The 24,322-nt window shown below is 34.7% G+C and overlaps 1 protein-coding gene across 2 annotated transcripts in view; it reads left to right on the forward strand.

The window, feature by feature from the left end:
• The window catches only part of LOC141500025 (transmembrane protein 180-like), a 66,098-nt gene that overhangs the window by 314 nt on the left and 41,462 nt on the right, over window positions 1-24,322 (forward strand). For both annotated transcript variants that reach the window (XM_074202885.1, XM_074202883.1), the window contains exons 2-3: window positions 18,056-18,225; window positions 21,339-22,070. In XM_074202885.1, coding sequence (XP_074058986.1) covers window positions 18,076-18,225; window positions 21,339-22,070 — 882 coding nt within the window. In that variant the 5' untranslated portion in view covers window positions 18,056-18,075. The remainder of the gene's footprint in view (window positions 1-18,055; window positions 18,226-21,338; window positions 22,071-24,322) is intronic.

A 24,322-nucleotide genomic window follows, 5' to 3' on the forward strand; every position in this document is an offset into this window, starting at 1 on the left:
GATGTGCAGGAATCCGGTTGGATGGGGAAGATCCAGGTGTGACCTTGGACAAGTCACTTCATTCTCTGGGCCACCTTTTTTTTGAAGGTTCGATCTGAAGCACTTTGCGTTTGTAAATATATGATTTCTTTAAGGATGAAATGAGGTTGCATAAAGGATGCATACATATACAAACATATATAAATTCATATAGCATAAAGGGCAGGGAGAGAAGTGACTTGTTGACTGACAATGGTGTATAGTATAAGTGGAGGATGGGGAAGGAGCCTAGAGCCACCTGAGATCAGGTTTCCTTGGGGAGAAGAGAGCTGTCTTTGCAGTTCCAATCACCTGTTCCTATGAACTCTGAGAGGTGGAGCTGCTGTTGAATAACTTTCCCTTTGCTGTTCCTTATCCAATCATGAGGGTATAGAGTTGGAAGGATCCTTGGAAATCATCTAGTCCAATGTGCTCATTTTACACATTAGGAAACTGAGGTTAAAAGAAAGAAAGAAAGAAACTGAGGCGGGGAGAAGTTAAATGATTTACCCCCGGTCTTATTGGCACCCCCACTTCCCCTACTGATTCATAGTTGACTTGAGAATTTAGCAGGACACACTCTTCACTCATCCTCAACCAGCAAGGAGTTAAGCTGGTCATAATCAAATGTTAATGAGTCCATGAAGGGTTGATATAACACATATTGCAGTATCTTTTCCTGCCTTAGGGCAAGTATCAAGAAGTGCTGAAAAAAGCCTTTACCCTTGGAGACAAAAAAAAACTTTCCTGGTGCTCTTGTACCAGAAATTTTTACTATTAAAGCTCCATTAATCTATTTAAGGAAAAACAAAGATGCTCCTAGGAATAATTAAACTTTTAGGCTATTATTAGTTATTCACATTTCAATCTTTAACTTGGCAAAGTTGTTAAAGTGGTTTGTCATTTCCTTCTCCAGTTCATTTTATGGAGGAGGGGGAATTGAGGGAAATAGGGTTAAGTGACTTACCCAGGGTCACATAAGTCTCTGAGACCTGATTTGAACCCAGGTCTTCCTGATTCAAATATTAAAAGAAGCAAATTCACAGACCTCAGATGAAGGACCCTTGAAGTCCAATACTTCTCTGCCCCCCCCCCCCCCCAGCATCCAGAGGTAGTTACTGCAAGACAGCTAGGTGTCACAGTGGACTGAGCACCAATCCTGGAGTCAGGAGGGCCTGAGTTCAAATGGGGTCTCAGACACTTAACACTTCTGTAGCCGAATGACCTTGGGCAAATCTGTTAATCCCATTGTTTTGCAAAAAAAAAAAAAAAAAGAGGTAGTTACTGAAGTTTACATAGTTTAATAACAGAGTCAGGCTCTCACTAGCCATTAAATAAGTTTTTGCCAATAAATTGTAACATATATATATATATATATAAAATATATATGGAGATAAATGTAACCGATTAAAGCAGATTTCTTGAAGCCTAAATCTTATTATATTAGTCATACTTGGGTGTTTGTAAAAATTTCATGGGATACAACATAGCACCCAGTTAACATTACCATTACTGTAGATTCCTAAAGAATTGTCCCATCTTCATCACTCCAATCATATCAAATAGTTTTCATTTGGTTCTATGGTTGGGATCAGGAAAAGTCAAATATATTGTATTTCCTAGCTAACACATTTGAACCTCTATCAAATGTTGAGAAACTGATGATTGCATTGGAATATCAAAGAACATGTAGATAATTGAAATCTACAAATTTATTTTAGCTACCATACACTTCTCTCTTAAATTTTTACTGGAGCAGAGCAACTAAAATAAAAATTGGCTGATTTATTTCACATCTTTCTTCTCTCCTCTGCCAAAAATGTCTAATGAAGGTTCTGTTAATCAGTGAAACACAGTCTACTCAAAACCCCAAGTGTTCCCAGGGTTTGACTTAGGCATTGAAAAAGTAGGCTACTTTTCAGGGGTACTGGACAGGATTATCACTTTTTGCCAAATTCTTCCCCTATTTGATTATTGCTTGAAATTTTACTCTTAAACCTCATATATTTCTGGAAATATAATGTATATAACCCAACAAAACTTTTATCTTAATACAAATGAGTTTCAGATTTTCCTTAGAAAAGATTTGACATCTCTAAATCAGTGACATGTTAGAAAAGGAGGAAATAATCCCTGAAAAGAAGCTATATGTTAAAGGTTATAGTCACCATAGACACTGTTAACCCTAAGTGAAGTGGACAAAAGGCATGGTATGACAACACACTGGCTCCTCCAAACTCTAAGAGGAAAAAATTGAGGAAACTTGAAATGGTCCATAACACTAATAGTGTTCATTTAATTCTGTAAGAAATATCAAATTTTCTCTGTCTCACTCTAAAAGTATACTTACTAATGGTAAATAATGTCACTTGAAATTTTTTTTATTTTTTTGCAACTGAAATAGTAGCATATAAGATTGAATTTTTGGAGATTTGTTGCTTTTTGTCTCTTTCATTCAGACTTTCAGAGATGCAGTCAATAAGATCACATGAACTTGTAGTCTGTACAGAAAAAATACTAACTGGGCTCTTTTTTTTCTTGCTTTGAAAAATAGCTAAGTTGATTCAGAAATTCCTCCACGTCTTCAAAGATCCAGATGGAAAAAGCTAATCCTAGACTCCATGAGCTCTACCATAGTAAATATTTTTCAGACTAAAGCTAGTACATTTTTCTTGCCAGGTTTGTTAAAAACAAACTTCTCTTTTAAAAGAGGAATAACAAATCTGTCTCTGAGTTCTGACATTGTGGAAGAAAAATCTACTGATCTTTCCATTTTTTTATTGCATTAGTAAAGAATCTATCTCTGTAGTGTTCTTTTCTTTCTTTAGTTGGCAGCATTCAGACAGAAATTAGACCATAGTAAAAATAAAAATAAAAAAGATGATCGCAGAAACCCTTTGGAGTAGAGATGAATGAATTTATAATTTGTTAATAATAGTTTATGAAAATTGAAAGAATACTAAGATATCTAAGGCTTACAAGTTCAACTTCTGAATCTGTGATTCTCAAACCTTTTGAGACTTTTTTTATACTCTTAAAAATTATTAAGTTGATTGGCCAATATAACTAGAAAGAATAATGATCAGTGTTGGAGGGGATGTGGGAAAACTGGAATACTAATGCTTTGCTGGAGTGGTGAATTGATCCAGCTTTTCTGAAGAGCAATTTGGAATTTTGGTCAAAGGGCAATAAAAATGTACATACCCTTTGATCTAGCAATTCCACTACTGGGCCTGTATCCTGAAGAGATCTTGAAAAAAGGGTAAAAATCTCAATTAGCAGCTCTTTTTGTAGTGGCAAAGAATTAGAAATTGAGGGGATACTGGAAAGACTTGCACGAATTGATGCTGAGTGAAATGAGCAGAAGCACATTATATCTGTGTGACACTGGGCAAGCCACTTAACCCCATTTGCCTTGCAAAAAAAAAAAAAACCTAAAAAAAAATAGAAGATAATTGTTTTCTGATATCTACTTCTACATTGCTTTTGTTGAAATATTGTTTTGTTTGAAGTCCATGAAGGAATCACAACTTTACATGGATATGAATTTGGAAAGGGGGGGGAGTATTTTAATAGGAATATAGTATCTTGGTATTATTTTGAAAATTGTTTAGACCAAGTACACCTTCTGAAAATGTCTCAAGGACCTCTAGGGATTCCTTAAACCATACTCCTGTATAGTCACTGTATTCCCCTAAAATATATCCATTATACAAGATGGAAAGAATGACCAATTTTACTTTTGTAAAAGTAAGCTTATTGGGAACCATATAAAGGAAGGATATCTTGAATTTTTTTTTTATACAATACAAAGCCTGGAAAATTCAAGTTGCTTGATTGCTCAGAATTGTTTCTTTTCTGCTGTATCTTTTGAGTTCAGGAATTCTGAGCTATAGTTATAGTTGAGTGTGTGCACTTAGGTCAATACCAGTGTGGTAAGTTCCTGAGAAAGATGGATCACCAGGTTCCTTTTATGTGTCTTTTCCCATTAAATTATTTCCCTTAAAGGCAGGAATTATCTCTTGCCTCTTTTTTGTATAGTAAAACTGTTACATATTAGGCACTTAATTTAGTATAGCATCTGTCATATATTAGGTATTTAATAAATGTTTATTAATATTGATAAATTTTTTGCTAATATTTTATTTGAAATTTTTCATCAGTATTCATTAGGAATGTTGTGCTATAGTTCCTCCATTTCAACTCTCTCTAATCAAGACTATTGGCATAACTGAAAACATTTGATAGGAGTCTTTCTTTTGCTATATTTGCAAACATTTTATGTACTATTAAAATGAATTATTCTTTGAATATCTGATATATTGTGAATCCCTCTGGTCTTGGTTCTTTTTTCCTGAATGAAAGGAATATTCCCAATAAAACCTTTTTAGGGTTAATATTCCTAGTGAAGGGTTAAGAAATATTATGAAAAACCAAACAATTCATCACCTGTTTTCATGATAAGGATATTTTTGCTAACTGGGAGGATTGTAGACTGTTCCTAGACCTTGCTTTCCAAGACAAGTTACATTACTTCAATAAGATGGTTATAATCGTGAAGGTTATTCTCACCATCTGGATGGTAAGGTAATATTTACTGAAAACCTTTCATTCTTTTTTCTTTGTTGCTGGGACAGGCCTTCGAGAGTAGCATGCAACTGAAGACTAACCAGAGTCGACAGAGAGAGAGAGGATAGGGAGTAGGAGGGGATCCTGTAAAGACATATAATCTTGCTTGACTGTCAATTTGGGGCAGCTCCTTGATCTTTACTACCTTTGTGAGACTTGAAGTGTGCCCTTCTCTCAAGAAAAGCAAATAAAAAACTTTCTTTTGCTCAGACCAGTCCCTGAAAATTTTGTTTAGTATATTTTTTATCATACACAGTAAGAGTTCATTTATGACTTATTTGATGTCTTTTTCTGAGATTAGATTATTTAAATTCTCTATTTCTCAGTCCATTAATCTGAGTATTTTATATTTTTGCTATTTATGTTTTCATTCATTTGTCAGTTTTATTGTCAGATAATTGAACAAATAACTTTCTTCTTTATTTGCAGTGAATTCTTTTTCAATTTTAATAGTAGTATCTTGATTTTCTTTTTTATCAAATTGTTTATACATTTATGAATTCAATGGTTCTTTTACTTTTAACTTTATTAATGTCTTTGTTTTTCAGATGTCTATTTTGTTGTTTAATTGAAGTTTTAAAATTTATTGGTTTTCTAGGGTTTTTTTAAGTAGCTTGTTCAATTCATTAATCTGTTCTTTCTTTTGTTGATGAAAGGGTTTATAGACATCAGTTTTTTTCCTAAGGACTGCTTTGGCTGCATCCTCAAAACTTTGGTATAATATTTCATTATTATTATTATCTTTAATGAACTTATCTATTGTTTCTTTGAGCCAGCCATTATTAAGTATCATTTTTATTATATTGTGGTCAGTAAATGATGTGTTTAATATTACTGTTTTTCAGCCTTTGTGAGTTGTTAATGTTCTACCATAACAATTCTCAAACTTTTTGATCTCAGGATTCCTTTTAAAAATTTCCAAGGACCCTTCCCTAAAGAATTTTTACTTATGTGAATTATTCTACCAATATTAGAAATTAAGATTGACTGGTATTACAATGAAAATATTTTTGACTTAAGGATATACAGAGTCAATTTGCAGATGAGAAAATCAAAGCAATCCATAGTCATATGAAAAATTGCTCTAAATCATTACTGACTAGAGAAATGCAACTTAAAGCATCTCTGAGGTACCACCTCACACCTCTCAGACTGACCAGAAAGGACAATGATCAGTGTTGGAAGGGATGTGGGAAATCTGGGACACTAATACATTGTTGGTGGAGCTGTGAATTCATCCAACCTTTCTGGAGAGCAATTTGGAATTATGCCCAAAGGGCAATAAAAATGTGCATACCCTTTGATCCAGCAATATCACTACTGAATCTATACCTTGAAGAGATCATGAAAAAGGGTAAAAACATCAGTTGTACAAAAATATTCATAGCAGCCCTGTTTGTGGTGGAAAAGAATTGGAAGTTAAGTGAATGTCCGTCAATTGGGGGATGGCTGAACAAATTGTGGTATATGTATGATATGGAACACTATTGTTCTAGTAGAAACCAGAAGGGATGGGAATTCAGGGAAGCCTGGAAGGATTTGCATGAACTGATACTGAACAAGATGAGCAGAACCAGAATCTGCAATGGAGAATGCCATCTGTATCCAGAGAAAGAATTATGGAGTTTAAACAAAGACCAAAGACTTATTACTTTTAACTTAAAAAAGGTATCTTATTATGTAATTTTGCTATCTCTTATATTTTATTTTTTCCTTAAGGATATGATTTCTTTCTCAATACATTCAGTTTTGATCAATGTATTGCATGGAAACAATGTAAAGACTATCAGATTGCCTTCTGTGGGGGGTGAGAGAGAGAAGCGAGATTGGGGGAAAAATTGTAAAATTAAAAAAAAACAATTCAAAAAAAGAAAATAATTTTGATTTGACAGACCTCCAAAGGATATCAGGCTGCCTCAAGATCTCTTTACCATACCTTTAAGTAATCCTTAAAACATAATCAGGTTTTAGAAAAGTGACATACATTGCTGAGAAATACGTATCCTTTCTGTTCCCATTCAATAATCACCAGAGATCAATCACATCAGCTTAACTACAATTCTACCAGGGTCCTTAACTTCTTTCTTATTTATTTTTTAATTAGATTGGTCTAACATTTTGAACCTCAGAAGAATGAGTTTACCATCTTTTGCCTAATATTAAAGGTACTATGACTTCTGAGTCAGATTTTATAGAGTAGAATAGGGCTTATTTCATAATTCTTGGGGAGGCTAGGTGGCGCAGTGGATAGAGTACCAGCCCTAGAATCAGGAGTACCTGAGTTCAAATCTGACTTCAGACACTTAATAATTGCCTAGCTGTGTGAACTTGGGCAAGTCACTTAACCCCATTGCCTTGCCAAAAAAAAACAAAGCAAACAAACATAATTCTTCATGCCTAATATAAAACCAAGAAAAAAAACAGTACTTCTTTTAAAGTTTAGTCTTTGATGACTTGAATCCAGCTTGCAAATTCTAGCTTCCTGACTTTTCAACTTCCCCAAATTCTTGGAAAGATTATCTCCTTGATAAATAAATAGTAAATTGGAATTATAGCCTGAGTTTATATTCTCTCTATTGACAAAAATATCTCTATGGTGTGATATCTACAAGCGTAAAATTAAAGAGAAGATTAAGTGAAAGTCTTAGTAATTCAAGTGAAATCCATATTCTTTACCCTCGCAATTATCTGAGTTATTTAGGCAAAAAAGACTTTTGAGTCCAAATCTCCTGAATTGTTCTGTCTGTGAATAGCCTGTGATTATCTTCAAAGTCAGAACAGAGAATAGGGCTTTTTTTCTTGTGGAGATATTTGGATAATTGACTGTTATCTTCAGCTAGACAGTAGAGACATAATCTACCATAACAACTACATAGTTTACTAAGTTAAAGGAGAAATTGAGAAAGAAGTATGCACAACTTTCTTTAAAGTGATAGTTAAGGTTAAAAGTAAAAATTATAAAGTACATTTAAAAGAGCTTTTAAATAATGAATCCATATTCAAACTGCATGAGCTAGTTTAACATTAATTTGTTTTGTATATGTTTAACATTAAGTACATAAGTGATTTGATCAAAGTCACAAAGGATATCTCGATGAGAGCCAAGTTCAGAACTCAAGAATTTAGTCACTGAGTTCATACCATTCATCAAGAGTTAATATTGAAATCTATAGCATCGAATGGATGGAGCTTTGAATTCCAATAAGAGACTAGTATTTACTATAAGCTTTATCAGACTTGGGTGAAAGAAAGGGTACCATTTTCCTACGTGTATCAAATAAGATAATTAAATCACTTTGTAATCATTCATAAGATGTCTACACAGTATTCTAGAGGTCTTCCTCTGGATCTCTTGACATTGCATGGATAATACTGAGCTGGCATTGTTTTGCTCTTGTTTGTTAATCAAATAACTTCCTTTTCCCCTTATATATCTATCCACTGATCTTTATTGTCCTTTCTCCTATACATCTTTTTATTGATCATAAGCTACAGCTTCCTTGTGCTCAACAAATACCCAGCTATTGTTCTTTGGGTCATTGGATTATACAGCCATGACTGGAAATGACCTCAGAAGTCATCTAGTATAATATATTTGTTTCACAATGGAAGAAACTAAAGCCCAGAGTAACAGTTAACTTTCATCCTTAGAAAATTGATTTTTCATGATTCACAAACTGCCTCACTCACTGGAAAAATATTGCTAAAGAGCTATATATGCCTCTCCTTCAAGAAGCATCTCTTTTCTATTAGGCAGGAAGGTTACAGGCAAAAAAAATAAAAAAGTCTGCCCTCAAGAAGCTTACATTTTTGAAGAGTGAAAGAAACTGGATGTGTATAGGTAATCTAAGTACTTTCAGGGAATAACACTGAACCTGAGGGGATCGGGAAAGGCCTTATATTTGAGGTAGCAATCAATTGGAGGGAAAATCAGAGTATATTTCAGACCCTGGGAATGTCATGGAACTTGGGTTAAAGGTGAAAGTGGTACATCATGGACAAAAAACAGTTAAATAGACCGACAGACTGAAACATAGGGTATGCAAAGATGGGTGATGTGAAAAGGTAAGCATGAGTCAGGTTAATTTACATGCTTTAAATGACAAAGAGAAAGAATTATTATTTTAATTTAGAGGGGGAGAAGGAACTAGCAGGGTTTTTGAGAAAGGGATGACATGATGAGGCTGTTTAAAGATTATCACTGAATGGGGCAGCTGGGATAGAGCACTGGCCCTGGAGTGAGGAGGACCCGGGTTAAAATATGGCCTTAGACACTTAATAATTACCTAGCTGTGTGACCTTGGGCAAGCCACTGAACCCCATTGTCTTGGAAAACAAAACAACAACAAAAAAAAAGAATATCACTGACTGCTGTATGGAGAAGGGATTAGAAAATAGAGAGAGAGGTAGGGAAACTAGTTAGGGAATCATTTACAATCATTCCTAGTAACATATGACAAAGTTCTGAAATAATGTGCTGACACAGTCAGGATATGTGCTTGATGTTATGGAGGTAGACTTGACAAAACTTGGAAACCGATTGGCAATGGGGGAAAGGTGAAGACAGAGAGTGAAGAGTTGAGAATTACTTCAAAATTTGTGAAACTTGGTATCCTGAAGGATAAAGAAACCCTCCAAAAATTTAGGAAGTTTAGAAGAGGGATAGATTTTGGAGGGAAAGAAGGTGAGTTCTGTTTTGAATATATTGACTTTTTGAAATGCTTGCAGGATATTCATTTGGTAATGTTCAATAAGCAGTTGGTAATATGGGACTGGAGCTCTGGAGAGAAATTAAGGTTGGATATATAGATACATCTGTAAAGAAATCATTGAACTCACAGGAGCTCTCTTCAAAATATCCAGTGATTTCCAAATCCAATGACCTTTTCTCAATGTTCATCCTTCTTTACTTCTCTATAGCCTTTGATACTATCAGTCACCCTCTTCTATTGGTACTCTCTTCTCTCTAGGTTTTTAGGATATCACTGTCTCCTGATTTTACTACTGCTCCTTCAGAGTTTCCTTTGCTGAATCTTCATCCAGGTTACAACCACTAACCCTGGAGATACTAGAGGGCTCTGTCCTGTGTCCCCTTCTGTCTATATACTCTTTGATAATCTTATCAGTTCCCTTGAATTTAAATTATTATCTTTATGTTGGTGATTCTCAAAATTACATATCCTTCCCTGCGGACCTTCAAAGTTGCATCTTCAACTGCCTTTCAAACATTTTGACCTGGATGCCCATTAGACTCAACATGTCCAATATTTAATTCATTACCTTCCCCAACCCCCAAACCATTCTGCCTTCTAAACTTTCCTGTTATTGTAAAGGACACCACCTCCCTCCTAGTTTCTTAGGCTCCTAATTTAAGAGTTATCCTGGATTCCTCACTCTCAGTCACCCCTCCCCCCCCAATATCTAATCTGTTCCCAAGGGCCTTTTGATTTCATCTTTGCAATTCCTCTGATAAAGTTACCACCTTGCTGTAGGCCCTCATCACTTCATGCTATTGCAGTAGCTGTCTGGTCTTTTTCCTGCCACAAGTCTCTCCCCACCTAAATCCATGGTTTATTCAACAGCTAAAGTCATTTCCCTAAAGCTCAGATCCCTCTATTCAGTGAACTATCACCTCCAGAATAAAATATAAAAATCTCTGTTTGCTGGAAGTTTTTCCCCATTCATTATTGTTTGCAACCCAGTGATGTCAAACTAAATGAAAAGTAAACCATATACATGGATCTTTGTGGGGAAAACCACTTAGAAAACCACATATTAACATCATCTATATTAATATTCTATTTTTTATAGTTTTCCCATTTCCATTTTAATCAGGTTTGTATGTGGCAGCTTGATAACCTGAAAACTTAGAGAGAAGAGAATATCAAGGAGAAGAGGGTAACAGTATCAAGAGCTGTAGAGAAGTCAAGTATTACAGCACAATAATATTTCATTACATTTCTGAACTAAAACTTACTTAACCATTCCCCAATCAGTGAACAGTAGTAGGCTAATGTTTTGAGGCAATGGTAAAGGGAAGGGGAGATTTGACAATGTTTATAGGTAGCAAGAAAAGATCTATGAATGGTAAGAGATTGAAAATTAAAAGTGGAGAGTAGGTTTGGGGACATTATTGGAGAAGATCAACTAGAAACATATAGAGATTGAATTTGGTGAGAAGGGTCCACCATTATCAGAGAGTAAAAGAAGGAAAGAGAGGAGTGATGTCCAGGGTTTTTGAGATATAGAGGAGAATAGGAAGTTCATCAAAAATGTCTTCATCCTTTAGTAAATAGAATATGATGGAGGGCCTTTTGCTGAGAGGCAGGGGAGAGGTGATATCATAGGCTCAAAAAGAGAAGGTTCAGAACAGTATTTTTTGGGAATGAGAAACAATAGAGAAGAACAAAAACATTGCCTTGTTGCAGAAAAGCACTTATTGAGATTGAATGACAGATTTGTCTTTGATTCATTCATCATAGTCCTGTATCCCCTTCTCTGTATGTATATGTGTACAAACACACACACACACACACACACACACACACACATATTTTGTCCCTGTCACAGAGAACATCCAGAACAAAGTCCAAATATAAGGAGAATTCCAATATGTTATGAAGTCTTCCAGACTTCAAAGACACAGGACACCAACACCTTTCAGTAGGAATGTGGAAAGGAAGTAAGAATGAAGGAGTCAGATGGTAAAAGAATTAATTATAGGGTTGAAGTCTGATTAGGATTGAACATTGAGATAGGACAAGGTGACAGGGGTTTTTGTCCTTTGTGACAAGGAAACATTTGCAGCAATTAAAAGTACTACCAAATATTGGAAATAAATTAACTATTAAATAGCGACTATCTAAAATGCATACACACTTTAATGCACTAATTCTCTTAATTGGTTTTTCACTTGTATATCATAGTTAGGACAATTATTTAATTTTAGAAACTTAGTTTTTTATGTGACTAGTTAAACCAAACTCTTTTGAGTGATTATACATCGCTCTACAATTTTCCAGGGCTTAATATAATTAGAAAAATAACATTGCCAAAATAGCCAGTCTGGAAGACTTTATAACGTATTGGAATTCTCCTTATATTTGAACTTTGTTCTGGATGTTCTCTGACAGAGACAAAATATGTGCATGCGTTTGTACACGTATACATAAACAGATATATTATATATATATACATACATATATACATATATCAATCATGTATTTCCCTATTTTATGCTTTGCCTCATGTTAATAATATTAGTTATTATTATTTTTATTGTGAACCTAGACCCTTTACCTTCTAGAATATTATATTCTAAGTTTTCTGTTCTTTTAAAATGGTGATTACTAAGTCTTATATGATCCTGACTATGATTCTATAGTATTTGAATTTTTTCTTTATAGCTAATTGCTGGATTTTTTCCCAAGATCTAGGAGCTCTAGATTTTGAATATAATATCCCTGAGAATTTTCATTTGGAGTTTCTTTTAGGAAGTAAAGAGTTGATTCATTCTATTTTTCCCTCTGATTCTTTTTCAAAATTCAAGTTTATTTTTTTTAATTTCCAAATTATCTTTCCCATACTCATTGAGAAGGCAAGAAAAGCAAAATCCATTAAAGATATGTATCATCATGCAAAATAAATTCCTAAATTAGCAAATACAAAAAATGAAAGAAAGAAAGAGAAGAAAATAGGCGCTTTGAATACTCTCTGACTGAAAGTGAATGAAATATATATCACCATGGATTCTTCAGAATTATAATTGATCATTATGTTGATCATAGTAAGTCTTCCAAAGTTGATTGTCTTTACAATATTGCTGTCATTGTATAGATTATTCTTCTGGTTCTACTCACTTCACTTTACATCACTAAATGTCTTCCCAAGTTTTTCTAAAACCATTCTCTCCATCATTTCTTAAAACTCATCAGTATGCTATCACATTTATATACCACAACTTGTTCAGCTATTCCCTAGTTGATAGTAATCCTTATGGTTTCTAATTCTCTCCCCTTACAAAAAACTGCTATAAATATTTTTTGTACGTAGGAATTGATCTCTGGAGAATAGATCTAGAAGTGGAATTGCTGGGTCAAAGAATAAGTATGGTTTATTAACTTTTTGTTACCCTCTGGTTCTAAGATAAATCTTGGCATTTTTCTTTCATTATTTCTTTTTTTAAATTTATTTTTATTAAAGATATTATTTGAGTTTTACATTTTTCCCCCAATCGTGCTTCCCTCCCCCCTCCCCCCCCACAGAAAGCACTCTGTCAGTCTTTACTTTGTTTCCATGTTGTACCTTGTTCCAAATTGGGTGTGATGAGAGAGAAATCATATCCTTAAAGAGAAGAGAAGTCTAAGAGGTAACAAGATCAGACAATAAGCTATCTGGTTTTTTTTTCTAAATTAAAGGGAATAGTCCTTGTACTTTGTTCAAACTCCACAGCTCCTTATCTGGATACAGATGGTACGCTCCTTTGCAGACAGCCCAAAATTGTTCATGATTGTTGCACTGATGGAATGAGCAAGTCCTTCAAGGTTGAACATCACTCCCATGTTGCTGTTAGGGTGTACAGTGTTTTTCTGGTTCTGCTCATCTCACTCAGCATCAGTTCATGCAAATCCATCCAGGTTTCCCTGAAATCCCGTCCCTCCTGGTTTCTAATTGAACAATAGTGTTCCATGACATACATATACCACAGTTTGCTAAGCCATTCCCCAATTGAAGGACATTTACTGGATTTCCAATTCTTTGCCAGCACAAACAGGGCTGCTATAAATATTTTTGTACAAGTAATGTTTTTACCCTTTTTCCTCATCTCTTCAGGGTATAGACCCAATAGTGGTATTGCTGGGTCAAAGGGTATGCACATTTTTGTTGCCCTTTGGGCATAGTTCCAAATAGTTCTCCAGAAGGGTTGGATGAATTCACAGCTCCACCAGCAGTGTAATAGTGTCCCAGATTTCCCACATCCCTTCCAACAATGATCATTATCCTTCCTGGTCATATTGGCCAATCTGAGAGGTGTGAGGTGGTACCTCAGAGAAGCTTTAATTTGCATTTCTCTAATAATAATGATTTAGAGCATTTTTTCATATGGCTATGGATTACTTTGATCTCCTCATCTGTAAATTGCCTTTGCATATCCTTTGACCATTTGTCAATTGGGGAATGGCTTTTTGTTTTAAAAATATGTCTCAGTTCTCTGTATATTTTAGAAATGAGTCCTTTGTCAGAATCATTAGTTGTAAAGATTGTTTCCCAATTTACTACATTTCTTTTAATCTTGGTTACATTGGTTTTATCTGTGCAAAAGCTTTTTAATTTAATGTAATCAAAATCATCTAATTGGTTTTTGGTGATGTTCTCCAACTCTTCCTTAGTCATAAACTGTTCCCCTTTCCATAGATCTGACAGGTAGACTAGTCCTTGATCTTCTAATTTGCTTATAGTATTGTTTTTTATGTCTATGTCCTGTAACCATTTGGATCTTATCTTGGTAAAGGGTGTGAGGTGTTGGTCTAATCTAAGTTTCTTCCATACTAACTTCCAATTTTCCCAGCAATTTTTATCAAAGAGGGAGTTTTTATCCCAATAGCCAGACTCTTTGGGTTTATCAAACAGAAGATTACTATAATCATCTCCTGCTTTTAGACCTAGTCTATTCCACTGGTCCACCACTCTATTTCTTAGCCAATACCAAATAGTTTTCATGACTGATGCTTTATAATATAATTTTAGATCGGGTAGGGCTAAGCCACCTTCTTTTGCACTTTTTTTCATTAAGCTCCTGGCAATTCTTGACTTTTTATTTCTCCATATGAATTTACTTACAATTTTTATCTAACTCGTTAGGGCACTAAACAGATAGTTTAGTTTTGGTAGAATTGTCATTTTTATTATATTAGCTCTACCTATCCACGAGCAGTTGATATTTGCCCAGTTATTTAAATCTAATTTAATTTTTGTGAGAAGTGTTTTATAATTGTTTTCAAAAAGATTCTGAGTCTGTCTTGGCAAATAGACTCCCAAATATTTTATATTGTCTGAGGTTACTTTGAATGGGATTTCTCTTTCTAGCTCTTCCTGCTGTTTCTTGCTAGATATATATAGAAAAGTTGAGGATTTATGAGGGTTTATTTTATAACCTGAAACTTTGCTAAAATTGCTAATTGTTTCCAGTAGTTTTTTAGATGATTTCTTGGGATTTTCTAGGTAGAGCATCATGTCATCTGCAAAGAGTGAGAGTTTTGTCTCTTCCTTCCCAATTCTAATTCCTTTAATTTCTTTTTCTTCTCTAATTGCTGATGCTAACATTTCTAATACAATATTGAATAGTAGTGGTGATAATGGGCACCCTTGTTTCACCCCTGATCTTATTGGGAATGCCTCTAGCCTCTCTCCATTGAGTATAATGCTTGTTGATGGTTTCAGATAGATACTGCTTATTATTTTAAGGAACAGTCCATTTATTCCTACACCCTCTAGTGTTTTTAATAGGAATGGATGCTGTATTTTGTCAAAAGCTTTTTCAGCATCTATTGATATCATCATTTGATTTCTGATAGGTTTGTTATTGATATAATTGAGTATACTAACAGTTTTCCTAATATTGAACTAACCCTGCATTCCTGGAATAAATCCTACTTGATCATAATGTATTATCCTAGTGATGGCTTGTTGTAGTCGTTTTGCTAAGATTTTATTTAGGATTTTTGCATCTATATTCATCAGGGAGATAGGTCTATAATTTTCTTTCTCTGTTTTAACTCTTCCTGGTTTAGGTAACAGTACCATATTGGTTTCATAGAAAGAGTTAGGCAGAGTTCCATCTTTCCCTATTTTTCCAAAGAGTTTATATAGGATTGGAACCAATTGTTCCTTAAATGTTTGGTAGAATTCACTTGTGAATCCATCAGGCCCTGGAGATTTTTTTTTTAGGGAGTTCAGCAATGGCTTGTTGAATCATTATTTCTTGAAATAAGTTGTCTAGACTTTTGTTGTTGTTCATGACTTTTGGGTAATCCAGTAATTCTTAAATGGTCTTCCAGGTCAGTTGCTTTTCCTATGAGATAGTTCACATTTTCTTCTATTTTTGTTCACCCTTTTGGACTTTATTATTTCTGTATATCTCACAGAATTATTCACTACCTTCTATTTGACCAATTCTATTTTTCAAGAAATTATTTTCTTCAGTAGTTTTTGTACCTCTTGATCTTCCAAAGTGGGATTCCCTGGTTCTTCCTATTCTAATGCTCTTTCTGGGCCTTTTTTCAATCTCTGCATGCTAGAAAGCTTTCCCGTCCATTGCTGCTTTGCCTGCTTCTGACCAGCCCACATTACCTGTCCACAGACATCACAGCTCTGTTTCCCTAAGTTGTCCCAGGCTGAAAAAAATTATTCACTATGATTTTTTTCTTGACTTCACCATTCAGAATTTGGCCTGGTGCATTTTCTAGGTAACTGTGGATCTGAGAGAACCAGGCAAATTGCTTTTTCTCACTCCATCATCTTGACTCTGCATCCACAATGGGATCTTAAGTTTTTGACATCTTTCAGTCTATTATGTGACTGTAAAGATGTCTACAAAATAATATATAATACTTGGGGAAAACCTGCCTGCCTGTTCTCTTCCCAGTAATTTCAAGGATGCAGTTCATATCTTTTTTCTTTTTTAGGTTTTTGCAAGGCAAACAGGGTTAAGTGGTTTGCCCAAGGCTACAGAGCTAGGTAATTATTAAGTGTCTGAGACCAGATTTGAACCCAGGTACTCCTGACTCCAGGGCCAGTGCTTTATCCACTACACTACCTAGCTGCCCCTCAGTTCATATCTTTATAGGTAATTTTCATAAAGATTTTGTAGGGGGGCAGCTAGGTGTCACAGTGGATAGAGCACCAGCCCTGGAGTCAGAGGACCTGAATTCAAATGTCCCCCCATTTAATAATTACCTAGCTGTGTGACCTTGGGCGAGTCACTTAAACCCCATTGCCTTGCAAAAATAAAAGGAATAAAGTCCTTGATTTTTCCAAATATTTTTGTATCCTTTCCTCTTGAGAATCAGCATTATAGCAGTCTCAAAATTTTGTCACATCTAATGTTGGACTCCTTGTGTATGTATAATTGATCTATTTTAACTGTTCTTTCCATCTTTATTTTCCTTTATACCATTTCTGTTCATCATGTAGTACATTCAAATTAATATTAGAGTTCAACATTGACTCTATTGCCATTGATGAAAACAAATATTTGTTAGAGAAAATTTAACATTTGGAGTATAAAGTGTGATGTGTTTGTGGTCCTCCAGTTTTCATCCTTATGAGCTCTGAAGATGGTTTTATTGAATTGACTCTCTTGCCAAACTTTCTGAAAATATTTTTCCGTTTGCTAATAATCCCTATTTTATGAGGGAGTACTGTTGACAATCTTTTGTCATCATCATTCATAAGATTTTACAATAGAGTTTATATTCTAAGCTGATATTACTCTTGGCTTACACATTTATTTGATTAGCAAGTGGATCAGATGTTTATTGACTAAAATGTTTTCAAGGCAGGCTGATTTGATTTTTCTCCTTTTGTTGACTGATTTACATGAGTTGAATTTCCTTTGCAAATAGTGAGAGTCTTTGTCAGCATTTGCTGTAAAAATGTCAGCTTGTATATTACTACAAACATACCATGTATCACGCATTACCAATACTAGTTAGATATTATAAACATGAAAAGTAATTTCAAGATATATTCTTCCAGAGTTAGCAATATGCAAATTGAGATGCTAAAACTTTTTTTTAAAGTAAGTTTTTATTAATGTGTTGGCATTTCTTATATACTCCTCCCCCTCTTAGGGAACCATCTCATATAAATAATTATTTTTAAGACAAATAAAAAAATGAAGCTGAAAAATCAAAATTATTGATCAGTACAATTGATCAATACAATAAATCAATTGAAGAAATCTGAAAATATGTGCAGTATACACTTGCAGATATCCAACCTCTGTAACCAGACTGGGAGTGGGTGTGAGTGACTTTTCATGTCCCTTCTTTTGAATTGTGTTGGGTCTTTGCATTTACATAGCTGTTATCTTTGTATACTGTATGTTATTTTGTTGACTGCTTATTTTACTTTGTAGCACTTCATGTTGATCTCTATGCTTTTCTATATTCATCACTTTTCTGAGTAAAAACTAGTCAGTTTCAACCTATTGTAGGTTGTTCATATTAAATTTTTCTTTAAATATTGTATCAGTGTGATATTATATTGTCATTCAAAATTATTTGGTTTTATTTAACCACACATTCTCAGTATAATTAAATACCCTGGAATCCGAGAGGTTTTTGTTTCTCTCAAACTTTGTGATAGTTTTAGTGACACTCTTTTTGCTTTTGTTTATAAAAAAAAGGGGAGTCCTCTGCATGGAAAATGAAGCTTGTAAGAATTCATGCCAATGCCCTGGCATATTCCATGACTACACTAGGGACTGGAATGATGAACACGGTTTTTAATTTTTACTACATGCAACTTTTTTTGAAGCAATACAAGATTTCAGAAGCTGCTTTTCACCGGTCTCAGGTAAGAGAGTTCTCTCATGGTCCTTTGCTTTTGGTCAAAAATGCTTCTTCTCCATAGCAATGCAATGAATACTGGGACACATCTGTGAGCTATTCTCTCAAAGTCTGTAGGAGTTTGTGTACACTATGGAAAGCAGTTTAGAATCTTTTGGCTGTGAAATCTTCAAGTTATCAAATGTTAATTCTATAACTGCTAGTGTAATGCAGTCTTTTTAAAAACTAATTACCCATTTGTGTAGGATGAACAAAGATATTTGACAAGTGAGTAGTAGAGTTCATTATACATCCAACAGGAGGTTGGAATTAGTTGGCATAAACACACAAACATTTACAAATGATAATAACTCATCTGTCAACCAGTAAGTCATCTAACAATTTCATTCCTTTGGTAAGATATGAAACCAAAAATTTGAAAGAAAAAGGCTGCCAATCAATAGAAACAACTCTTACAAAGTACCAGAATTAAAAATTTCATTCATTTAATGATCACAAGACCAGGGCATCAAGGTGGCAAATATGATATCAGGCACTTACTAATTGTATGACCCTGGGCAAATCACTTAACTGGATTGTTTCCTCCCCCCCCAAAAAAAAATTAATCACAAGACCAAAGTTCGTAAACTGGGATACAAGAACTTAGTTTTAAAATATTTTTCTAACTGTATTTCAATATAATTTGTAAGTATATATAATTTATATATACTTATATAATATATTATATATATATAAAAATATATAATTTGTAAGTAAGTTTTAGTGACTTGTAGAATGACACTCTTTTTGGGGTGGCTAGTTGGCACAGTGGATAAAGCACCAGCCCTGGAGTCAGGAGTACCTCAGTTCAAATCCGGTCTCAGACACTTAATAATTACCTAGCTGTGTGGCCTTGGGCAAGCCACTTAACCCCATTTGCCTTGCAAAAAACTTAAAAAAAAAAAGAGAATGACATTCTTTTTACTTTTGTTTATAAAAAAAGGGGAGTCATCTGTATGGAAAATGAAGCTTATCAGATAGCGAACTTGTGTGGTGCCCCTTTCTATGCATTTCCATTAGAACCTTGTGTTTTTTCTTTTTTGTATTTTATACAGTTAAAAGCATTATTCTGACAAGGTGGTCACACCAGTCTGCCAAAAGGGCTTATGATACAAAGGAGGTTAAGAACCCCTGACTTAGAGCCTTATTAACTCTTATGTAGTATATATTTTTTAAAAAGTTTGATTAATTATATGTTAATTTATTATATGTAGTATATTAGAAACATCAAAGTAGAAGGCATTGGATTTAGGGATTGGTTTCAGGCAGAGAGCAAGGGAAAATGGCAAAAAAATACTATATAGAATATAATATTACCCTATATAATAATATATGTCTATAATAATTAGGTTTAATAATCAAGAGGGCAGCTAGGTGGCGTAGTGGATAAAGCACCAGCCTTGGCGTCAGGAGTACCTGGGTTCAAATCCGGTCTCAGACACTTAATAATTACTTAGCTGTGTGGCCTTAGGCAAGCCACTTAACCCCATTTGCCTTGCAAAAACCTAAAAACAAAACAAAAGAATCTTTTGGGCGGCTAGGTGGCGCAGTGGATAAAGCACCGGCCTTGGAGTCAGGAGTACCTGGGTTCAAATCTGATCTCATACACTTAATAATTACCTAGCTGTGTGGCCTTGGGCAAGCCACTTAACCCCATTTGCCTTGCAAAAACCTAAAATAATAATAATAACAATAATAATAATCAAGAAAAGGTTGAATTATGTTCAATATATATTGTTTGAGAGGCAGTCTGGTATAGTGATTAGAGAACTGGATTCTGAATTAATTCTGAATTCAAATCCTGACTCTGGAAAATGCTGATTCTGTGACCCTCAAGTCACTTAAATTCCCAGTACCCTAGGCAGAATTGAAGAATACTTGCTGTTCTGCAATAATTGAGAAAATTTCTTCACTGGAAGTTTCCTATGCCAATGAGAAGTCAAAATCAAAAAATCTATTATCTAAGCAGAAGGGAAATAATACAGTGAATTTTTTTCAGAAATGTCTAAAATGAAAAATTTTAATACCTAGTGGAATATCATTTATGTAAAGTTCGTTCTCTGATAAGGCTAGATAATTAAGGTCTTATTATATTTACAAAATCATAAAATATTGACATTGACTTCCTTTATAGGACTATTTGTAGATATTTATAAGTTGAGTGAATAGCAAAAGATGTTAAGAGCATAAATAAAACCAACAAAAAATCTGTTAATAGCTATTGAACATTCATCAGAAGATACATAAAATATATGAGGAAAAGACCCTTAAAATTTATGTGACATGGGATGGCTAGGTGGCGCAGTGGATAGAGCACCGGCCCTGGAGTAAGGAGTACCTGAGTTCAAATCCGACCTCAGACACTTAATAATTACCTAGCTGTGTGGCCTTAGGCAAGTCACTTAACCCCATTTGCCTTGCAAAAAAAAAAACCTAAAAAAAATTTGTGTGACAGAAACTATCAGAAATTCTTGCATTCATTTCTGATAATAGTATCTTGATTTCTGAAAAGATTTGGGTCTTAATTTTCCTGGTGGGGTTATATTAGAACAAGCCAAGTTATTTTTGCCTTAGTTATATCATTTCAAATCTCAAATGGATCTTACATTTTTAATATACATGCCCCCTGCTGGTTCTGAAAAAAAAAAAACCTGATAAATTATAGAGTTACTTTGATTTGTTGAAATTGCAGAGTTATAGGAGCCTTAGGGATCATCCAGCTCAGCCTCTTCTGGTTCTAGCTGAGGAAATTGAGAAACAAAAAAAATTCTGTTTCTCTTCCAAGGTCACCCATTTAGTATCAGGGTTGTGATTAGAGAATGTTTTTGGTTAAGGGCTCTTTCTACTATAAGTGCCTTTCCCAGTTTACTTGTTTCCCAGAGGCTCAGTCAGTAGAAGTAGCCTGGTCTGAATCACAGTTCTGGGAAAAAACCTTTTACCTTACTAATCAATCCATAAGACAACTGAGACTACTTAGTTTAAACACTAAATATCTCATTACATTAAAAAAAAAAATTGGTTTTCGGCTACTTTTATTTCTGCATTGATCAAACAACTTTGCATGTTTTTTTTTTCTTCTAGGTAATTTTTATGATCTGGAATGCTCTTAATGACCCTCTTTTGGGATATATTCAAGACAACGCCAAGGCATCTTATTGTTCAGGTCGTCAGATTGCGATCTTGTATGGTGCCCCGTTCTATGCATTGGCTTTTCTGATTCCTTGGTTCCCTTGGAGAAATTACCATCAAGGTGATTGGCTTAGCGGGCTTCACCTTATGGTATCCTTATGCGCTTTTGATGGCATGTTGACATTTGTACAGCTAGCCCAGTGTGCTCTGTTTGCAGAGATTTCTACTCAACATGAGAGCCGACTTCAGCTTGTTAAATATAACCAAGTGGCATCACTAGTGGGATCTACCAGCATACTTTTCTGTGGCCTTATCTCTGATAACATGGAAAATTTACCCCGTTTCCAGACTTTTTCCATTGTCATTGCTGTTCTTGCTACTGCCTGCCTTTTTTATACTGGTATTTACAGTATGAGTCACTATGAACTTAAAGGAAGCCCCGGAGAAAACAATATTTTGGAAAGTAAATCTGAACTCTCCTGGGCCTCAGTCATTTTGTTGACCAAACAGATATTAACCCAGAAAAACTTTTTGCTTTTTTTGGCAATGAATTTCTTCCAAGTCTTCCATTTAACCTTCTTCAGCAACTTCATGATGATCTTTGCAGATAACCTCATCCCCAAAGATGCTTTTTCTTCTTCTATGAGGAGCATCATGTATGGGGCAGGGTTTATTTGTCCACAGGTATGTAATAGCATTTTTAATCTTTCCTACAGGGATGAAACAAGATTTAACTGTGTGCTGACTTTAAAATCAGCACTACCCCAAACTAGCCATTGTCAAGAGACCAGAGAAAGGAAGAAATAAAACAAATGCAAGTAAATATCTGATCTTTGTAATTTGTTATACAAACTAACATGGGTCTTTTAAATATGAAGCTCCATTAATTCTGGCAAACTGAGAGCACATCTAGACAAACACCGAAACTCATACATAAGCAGAAATATATTCATTCCATCATGCATCCATATTTTATATATATATATATATATATATATATATATATATATATATATATATATATATATATATATATATATGTATTTTCCATAGTTATCTTACCCTCAATATTGGGAGCAGGCATGTAGAGAAGCAAAAACTTTGATGACATCATGGAGAATCAAAAAGTCTTCAGGGAGCTTTTGTTGTGATATAATGAACCACTTTTTACCAAGTCATTCTATAAAACAATCAGTAGGTATGACTCACTTCTTTTTAGGTAACAATCTTGCCTTTCCCTGTCCAATCAACCCCCTTTTGTTCCCAGAAGTTTCTCAATAAGATAGTCTTCAGGGGCGGCTAGGTGGCACAGTGGATAAAGCACCGGCCCTGGAGTCAGGAGTACCTGGGTTCAAATCCAGTCTCAGACACTTAATAATTACCTAGCTGTGTGGCCTTGGGCAAGCCACTTAACCCTATTTGCCTTGCAAAAAAAAAATAAGATAGTCTTCAGTTAACTCAGGTGATGAGGGTTAGGCAGTCAAGGAGATCAGATGAAACCCCACTATCATAGAACTTAGTGTCTTGGCTCATAGATGTAGACCAAGAAAGGACAGTCATCCAGTTCTGCTTCCTCTTCTTACAGATGAGTAAGCAGGTTTAAGTAAAGTAACAGGTTATACTTGTGCATAGGTGCACAAACAGTGGTAGAGTATTCAAAGTCCTTACTCCAGATCCAGGGTACTTTCTGTTGTTCCATCTTGTTTAGGAGATGATAAGATAGAAATATATTTGTAATATACAGTGTTTTATAATGAACGAATTAGGGGCGGCTAGGTGGTGCAGTAGATACAGCACCAGCCCTGGAGTCAGGAGTACCTGGGTTCAAATCCAACCTCAGACACTTAATAATTACCTAGCTGTGTGGCCTTGGGCAAGCCACTTAACCCCATTTGCCTTGCAAAAACCTAAAAAAATATATATAATGAATGAATTAAATTCAAAACAAAATGCTCCATGAGGTTTAAGGGGGGGGGGAGCCATTCCCAAAAGAATCAAGAAAGTTTCCTTGAAAAGATGGCATTTAAGTTGGTTTTAAAGGACTAATAGACCTTCAGCCAACAAGAGAAAAGTAGTACATTCTAAGATTTGAAAGGATCTGATCAAAAGCAAGAAGGAAAGTAACTGATGAGCATGTTTGGGAACAGATTATGATTGAACTTGATTGATCAATGAATTGTCAGCAAATATAAGATACTTTTTAATAGCTAAAATGATTAGAAAAAAGAATCTTGTTTTAACATGAACTATTAAAAGTTATTCATGTATGAAGAGACAGCTTTCAGATGCTATTTGGACAGTTTTGAAGAGAAAATGATCTGCAGTGTAGATTTGAAGACTTGAATCCCTTAACTCTTATGTGGGAGTGATGCCTCACCTATATGGGAACTGTTTAATGTTAGGAAGAGTGTGCTTAATTTATACACTAAAGCTTAAAAACTTTACTCCAAGTCCAACCCCCTTATTTGAAACTCCTCCAACCTCCTTTCTGTCTGGTGGATCTAAATTCTCAGAGAGAAAAATCAACACTGCCCCAGAAACAGGGGCATTTTAGCAAGAGTAAAATGCAATTGCATTTTTTCCATCAAACTCTTATGGTCCTAGGAGTAACCCTGTTGAAGGGAGATAGATTTTCCCTGTTCACCACTTGTAGCCCTTGAGATCACAATGTATGTGTTCTTTAGCTCTACTATTAGCCATTACAAATAATCACACTTTTTAGATCTTAAAAATAACTGTTGGGGTGGCTAGGTGGCACAGTGGATAAAGCACCAGCCCTGGAGTCAGGAGTTACCTGAGTTCAAATCCGGCCTCAGACACTTAATAATTAATTACCTAGCTGTGGCCTTGGGTAAGCCACTTAACCCCCATTGCCTTGTAAAAACTAAAAAAAAAAATTATTTTAATTTTTATAATTACATGTAAAGATAGTGTTC

The sequence above is a fragment of the Macrotis lagotis genome, chromosome X (genome assembly GCF_037893015.1).
Source record: "Macrotis lagotis isolate mMagLag1 chromosome X, bilby.v1.9.chrom.fasta, whole genome shotgun sequence".
In the NCBI taxonomy this organism is placed as follows: domain Eukaryota; kingdom Metazoa; phylum Chordata; class Mammalia; order Peramelemorphia; family Peramelidae; genus Macrotis; species Macrotis lagotis.